Source organism: Pomacea canaliculata, linkage group LG14, assembly GCF_003073045.1.
Source record: "Pomacea canaliculata isolate SZHN2017 linkage group LG14, ASM307304v1, whole genome shotgun sequence".
Lineage (NCBI taxonomy): Eukaryota > Metazoa > Mollusca > Gastropoda > Architaenioglossa > Ampullariidae > Pomacea > Pomacea canaliculata.
In genome coordinates, this window is record NC_037603.1 from 9,700,084 (window position 1) to 9,707,417 (window position 7,334).

At 48.9% G+C, this 7,334-nt stretch overlaps 1 protein-coding gene across 1 annotated transcript; it reads right to left on the bottom strand.

Annotated features, from left to right (window-relative positions):
- Positions 1 to 1,780: 1,780 nt before the first annotated feature.
- LOC112555597 lies at positions 1,781 to 2,521 on the bottom strand. The gene has a single exon (XM_025224028.1). It carries the CDS (start codon positions 2,519 to 2,521, stop codon positions 1,781 to 1,783), a length of 741 nt encoding a protein of 246 aa, XP_025079813.1.
- Between the last annotated feature and the right edge of the window lie 4,813 nt (positions 2,522 to 7,334).

Consider the following 7,334-nt stretch of genomic DNA (forward strand, 5'->3'; position numbering starts at 1 on the left):
GGGAGTGCAGTCCAGCCGCCGAGTGAAACACTGAATAAAAACTACAGTTGCCGAAATTCCATCTTTGTTGTTATTCCTGTACCAGTAGCCCACTCTACGTAGCGGTCCGGTGGCGCAACGGTTAGCGCCTGTCACCAATACAGTGAATGTTGGCTGCCCAGAGTTCATTTCTCATCTCGGGTACGCTGTTCTTTCTCTGCACGTGGCATCTGTTTACAGGGCTGGCTGCTTGCCATGATATAGCCTCAGCTGCTGGCACGGCGTAAAACACCAATCCCCTCCCCCAGTCTACGTAGCCATCAGTGACTGACGTGTTGGCTACATTTCTGGCGTCCAATGTGGGGCTAGTTGTACTAGAGTAACTTTAGTCACTCGGCAGAACACCATGGCTGACTGCAACACAACCAGCACCGGAGCACCAGACCAAGATAGCATGGTTGAAGAACTTCGCCGCCAGTTGGAAGAGGTCCGGTCGGAACATGTGAGAAACAAAGCAACGAGACCGATACAAGTGCAATTACTACCGCCCGTTCCTCTCCCGGAATTAAAAACATTTACAGGACTTCCACCTACATCGCCCCAAGAGGTCACCTTCGAGCAGTGGAGAGTGCAGGCGCTCGAAGTACAAGACGATGCGCTGATGGAGGAGAAGGTCGGCTTCCTGAGACGAAGTCTGAAGGGGGCGGCACATCTCCACACCAAAGACAAACAGCATGGCACCGTCAGCGAGTTGGTTGCAGACTTGCAGGCGCTGTTCGGAGAGATCTGCAGACGACATGTACATTGAATTGTGCCAGACAAGACCGACCAGAGGGCAGTGCCTGTCACAATTCCTTCTGCAACTCTCCACAAAGATGTCGGAGCTAAAAACATTAGGCGGCCTGGCAGAGGAGGAATGCAACCGCAGGCTGTATTATATATTCTCCAAGGGAATCTCCGAACCGATGGTTGCCATGGAGATTCGAAGCAAATTTGGAATTCCTGGGGAAGGTAGGCCCACCTTCCCTGAGTTATACCGCCATGTGTGGCAGACTGAGAGTTTGATCTCAAAATGTGATGCACCAGGTGAGAGGAGTGAGAGATGCACCAAAGCCCGTACAGAGGTGCGTGTCACCCACGTACAACAGGACAGACCGGTCCGTAAGGTGAGAAGAAGCAAGTACTGTTTCAAGTGCGGGGAGGAGGGGCACTTCTATCGTGAGTGCAACAATCCGGTGAATGCGGCGCTGGTGGTGCAGAGGGAGCGAGAACGGAGGAGGCAGGACAACAAGTGGCGGAAGAAACAGGGCCTCCCCGAAGTGAAAAGCACACCACAGAGGGGCGAGTGCTGGTCCGAGAGGGCGACCGTGAGACCCCAGCAGAGAAGGTGAGAAAACAACATCATCTGCTTTCAACCGCCGCTAACACCATCGAACAGGGCCTTTTAGAACTACGGCCAGTTCGGTTAAATAGTGCAGTGCTGGATATTCCTCCGCAGCAAACTGTGGAACTGTGTGGTAGCCTGACAACGACTCTGAACGCACCTGTTACAATCACCGCGCGTTCACAAGAATGGTTACCGGACAATATCACGGTAGTGTCAGCCAGTGTCACAGGGTCAAGAGTGCATGTGGCGGTGAGAAACTCCTCTTCCAGACGACATGTGAGGCTGCACCCGGCCAGCGTCTTGTGTCACAGTTCAAGTCTTGTCAAGTGGGACTTGTCACTGGGAAGTGAATATTCACTCTGGATGGTAAACAGGTCAGCTACCACACTTTTCCGTTTGACAGTAACGGGTGAATCAGTTTAATAAAGTCACTCTAATCCGCGGAAGAGTGTTTGTTGCCACTTTACCACTCAACACGCACACACCGTCCGGTAACGCCTCCACTGTTGGCTCCTGGAGCAGCACAGCGTCCTTGTTGATGTTTACACCATGCCGCACAATCCCTCGGACATCGGTCACCGAGCGTGGTGGCAGTGTTATGTCCGGTGTCAGCAGTCGTACCGGGCACAGATGTCCATTTGGTGCACTTGTCGCCTCCCTGTAGGCGTGAGCGATCATGCCACACAGCGGTAGTCTTGTGAAGTTCCGCCCCGCCATACGTTCGCACTGCCGGGCGTAGGCTCTCAGGATGTTGGTGCCGGCTATCACTGGCACTCGTGACGAATACTCCGTGTCTGGACAGACAAGTAACACTGTGTCTACTTTACTGTCCACACCAACGACATCTTTAGGCAACCACACCGACACACGCACAACACCAATATAGGGCACAGAATGACCGCCTGCTCCTATCACTTGCAGTGTAGAATCCAGGTTTTCCAGCTGTCGATGTCGCATATTTCTGCGGAAAAAAGACTCCGACACAATAGACACCTGCGAGCCGCTGTCTATCAAACAGCGTGACGTCACGCCGTCGATGCGGATGGGTGATTCGCAGCTCGGTCCCACCAGCGCCTCGAGGTTTGTTTGGTCTGCGCCGGGTGAGTGTAATTCCGCGAGCACCACCCGACTGGACAGCGTCCACCCGGTTCGCATTGCTATTATCGGTTCTGTAGCGCGCTCGGTAGACGGAAAGAGCCCATGTGTAGCTCGCTCCCAAGCTCCACTGCTCGCTACACATGGGTATATCCCAGGGTTTCCACTTCTCAGCGCAACGCGGTCACCGAGACAAGCGCAAAATATTTGATTAAAAAGCGAAAACTGATTTGATGATGATGATGATGATGATGTAGTTTTGAAACGCGCTAGTATCCGTATCACAAAGATGCGCTCAATGCGCGGGGAACCCAGCAGCCACCAAACTGCAGGGCAAATGATAACTTCAAATAATGTTAAACAAGTGAGTCTTAAGATTTTTCCGAAAAGATGCAATACTATCAGACTCCTTAGTCGAGAGGGAAAGCGAGTTCCACAGAAGAGGGGCTACATTAGAGAAGGATCTGAAACCCGCAGTCTTCTTGTTAGTATTCCCTGACTGAACACTCGGTCGTTCAAGTCTGAAGTGTGCTGCTGAACGAAGGTTCCGCTGAGGTTGGTAACGGTGAATAAGTTCTTGGAGATATGCAGGCGCAAGGTCGTGAAGACAGCCATATGTCAAAGTTAACAATTTGTGGATAATTCTTTTCTCCACAGGAAGCCAATGTAGGTCACGTAGTACAGGAGTAATGTGATCAGATTTCTTCTTGCATGCAACTATTCTAGCAGCCGTATTTTGCACTCGCTGAAGCCTCGACAACTCGCTCTTTGAAATCCCCCAGAGGCAGCTGTTTGCATAGTCTAATTTAGAACAGATGAGGGACACAGCAACTGCATTTGCAGTCTTCCTATCGAGAATGGGTCGGAGTCGTCAAAGTGTGCGGATGTGGAAATAACATGCCTTGACTACAGAACTGACATGATCAGACATAGTAAGAAGATTGTCGACATAGAGTCCAAGGTTCCGTACGGAGCTGGAGAGAGGAATTCTAGCTTGACCCACTTGGATGGAGTCTAGAGAGACTTTGCTAAGGCTAAGCTTGGAACCACATAGCATCGCCTCTGTCTTCTCATCATTAAGCTTGAGTTTATTCCTCAGCATCCATGACTTGACCTCTAAACAACAATCTTCTACAGCACAAACTGCCTCACGCACCGACTCACTGTCAGTACTAAATGAAAAATAGAGTTCAGTGTCATCTGCAAACATCTTACGGTTCACATTATGCTTCTCAATGAGAGGACCAAGCTGAGATGTGTAAATAGAAAATAGAACCGGGCCCAAATCAGAGCCCTGCGGGACACCGCACAGCAATGGAACTGTCACTGAAGAAGCTTGATTGACCATCACCCTTTGTGTGCGGTCACTGAGGTAGGAATGGAACCACTGCAAGGCGGAACCACCAATGCCCACCTCCATCTGGAGACGAGTGAGTAGAGTGGAGTGATCAATGACATCGAAGGCCGCACTCAGGTCAAGGAGGACCACAAGAGTCACTTTCCCTGCATCCGCACTGCACAGAAGATCGTTCATAAGACAGAAGGGCTGTCTCACAGCTGTGCTTGGGTCTGTACGCCGACTGTAATTTATCCAACAAGCTGTAGCGGTCCAGGTGGAATGTCAACTGCTGAGCAACGACACGCTCCACAAGTTTCGAAACAAAAGGCAAATTCGACACAGGTCTATAGTTTTTACACGAGCTCTGGTCCAAGTTGTGCTTCTTTAAGACAGGCTTGATCACAGCTGTTTTAAATTGTCTGGGTACAGAGGCAGAGAAAAGGCTAGCATTGACTATGCGAACTATTACAGGAAGTAGAATGTCAAGGTGCTGGAGAAGAACACGAGTGGGGATAGGATCATCCACAGACGTGGTTGGGCGACAACGCCGAACTAATTTCAATAGTTCATCTTCTGTCACTGGTTGAAAGTTAGAGAGGGGCGTGCCACAAAACGAGTCACTGGTTTGCTCCACAGTATCAACCGAGTCACTGAAGCTGTCCATTATGGTCTTTATCTTGTCTTCAAAGTAAGCACTTAATGTACTGGCAGCGGTCTGGTCATCCATCTCTGGAAGAACAGGCTGAGTCACATCTTTACCCAGGAGACCATTCACAACTGCGAACATCTTGCGGGAATCAGAAACTGCAGAGCTTAGAATATTCATAACATACCGCGACCTAGCTTTGACAATGATGGCTGAACACTGGCTCCTTGTATGGCGATAAATCTGACGATCCACCTCCAGTCTACTCTTGCGCCATCTGCGCTCCGCCTGACGCCTGACCTTCTTGGCTCGGCGTACCTCTGGAGTAAACCACGCGGTATCAGGACGCTCAGTAATGCACCTCTTTTTCACAGGCGCAAACTTGTCAAGAAGAGCAGTCAGGGTGCTGTTGTACAGAGCCACAAGCTCATCCACATTGTCAGGAGGGGAGACCAGGAGATTTACAACTTAAGATAAAATAGCCAAAGATAGCAAGGATTGAAAAAAATGAACATTTACTACAATGGTCAGACAAAAATAAACCATTCTTAAAAGTAGAGCTACAATGAGCAAATAGCGTTTTAGTTTGTTAATAAGTGTTCGCAGAAGATGATCACAAGAAAGACCACGAGTCTTGACCGATCACAATACTAAATCCTCATCTGCGAGGATCATCCTCTCTCGCGATTGGTCAAACATACTTCAGTCTTACCTTCAACCATTCTGTTATCTAGCTACAACCAATCACTCGTAGCTAACGCATGATAGACAGGTGGTCACCGTGGCTTATTCCAGTCCACACTACACCCCTCTTTACCCCCTCTCACTAGAGACGTGCCATCCCGTCTGGCTTCCCATTCGATACCTGTGTCCAGCGGGTGACAATAAAAGGTAGCGCTGTTGTCCTGTTTCAAATGCGTCGCGGACTTCTATAATTAACGGGCGTAGGCTGACGATGCTCTCCCTTTCTCTGAGAGATCCCCTGTACCGACAACTACCATCCCGCATTCCAACCTGACTTTGATCTATGTCCGTCGTGACGTAAGCGGTCCGCGGTTCACGGGCTTACTGATTCCAGGGGAGATAAACAGTGGTGAGACTTCTTGGCCCTTTGTCCACCCGACGGTCCAGTGCCGCCAAAGGCCGACTACCCGTCTCGACATACCTCCCGCAAACACCACTTACAGTTACCCATCCCACCTTCTGACAGTCTGCTTACCAGCGCGTCCGCCTGTTTCATGGAGGGAGCAGAAGTGAGACATCAACACTAGAGCCCTATACTAGTTATCACATGACACCTGTTCACTTCACATAAGAATGAGATAGGGAAAAAATATACAATGAGGAAATGAATAAAGAAGATTATATATTCATTGTCTTCTAGCAATTTCATGTTCAATGTACATGTATTAAGAAGTGATATAAGAGGTATCACTCCTTGGGTAGGTCTTTAAAATAGTGGGCGATTCAAAGCAAAGAAATGCAACAAAGCTTCTTTATAAGAAAGAAAAATTCTTCTTCTAGAGACAGTAATGACATTCTCTTTCTGCAATCAGCTTAGCTGCTGGATGGCACCTCCTAATGCCGCGGTTCTCAAACGGTGGGGTTACGTGCTTGCAAGGGGGGCACAAAGGTGGTCCTTTTTTAAAAGTTTCTTATACCGGTATTAGTGAAATCAGTTTACATTGCTGGCTAAGTGGGGTGCGCGGACCTACCTTTGGTCGTTGTAGAAAAAATGTTTTCTACTTTTGTGGCATTTTGTGTATTTAGTGGACTTAGTGTGTTATTCGGTTGGGGTAGCTTGATTACAATGATTAAAGCAGTGAACTGGTCAAGCTGGCGGCATACCGGCCCGACTGGCGCGCCAAATGTCTGGCCAGTCGAAGCTAACGACAACACCTGACGTAAGCGGCCGCGAGTCAACCATGGCCAGGGGGAGACCACCGGGTAACAGCCCGACCCTCTTTGTCCAGCTGAAGGTCGGGTACCGCCTGAGGCGAGCAACGCCCCTTACACCTGCGTCCAGACCCTTGCTACACCTCCAAGGCCAACGGGAGGAAGTTACGCCACCGGAAGAAAGGAACCAAGTCTGGGGGAGGGGCAGAGAACGTCACTTCTCCGGGTAGCGAGCTGGTGAGCGGCCGCTGAGAGTCCGTCTTATGGATCATCGAAGACGTTCAAGTCCACGTGGGGACTGAAACCGTGAAGTGTGAATTTTGTAAGCAGGACTTGTGAACTCTCGTTGAAGTCTACATGAGACTGAACTGTAACTTGTGAACAGTGAGCAGTGGAATTATTATCGTGAAAAAACTAACAAGAAGAAACACCAGAGAGATAAGTTTTAAGATATACTTGTAGCCAATCTTTTATGTAGATATGTGTATATATGTACACTTTTCTTTGATTATATCCTTTGTTCATATTGAAGTTCGGTATTTTGAGGAGTGTTTTGGAGTGAGCGTGTGGACGCATGCTGGACGGGTGCATGCGAGTGGAAATTAATCATTGCGCGCAGGACCCACACATTACAGTCGTCAGGGGGGCGTCACTAGTAAAAGGTTGAGAACAGTTGTCCTAATGTTTAAAATTTAATGCTATATGCTATTTACAAAACAGAGAGGTAAACATGTATACATTACACATCAGAAGAAAATGGTATTGAGGCCAAACTAAACGTCTTGCACTTGCAGCCTGGTGGTGTGTCACGGACCAGTCTGTGAGGGGCGGGAAGTTGTTGCCCCTGTCTTTTGTTTTCTTAGAGATTGTTGCCCTTGCCTTGCATTTATGAGTATGTAGATTGCGTCGCGGTTTCTCGTCAGAACCCGACGTCATTTTATGACGCAAAAAATGACGTAATTTGATAGAGACGCAAGTGAAAAAATATTTGG

Bases quoted from the DNA above. Each gene is read 5' to 3' on its own strand.
- LOC112555597 (XM_025224028.1), bottom strand. From the start codon at position 2,521: ATGCGAACCGGGTGGACGCTGTCCAGTCGGGTGGTGCTCGCGGAATTA.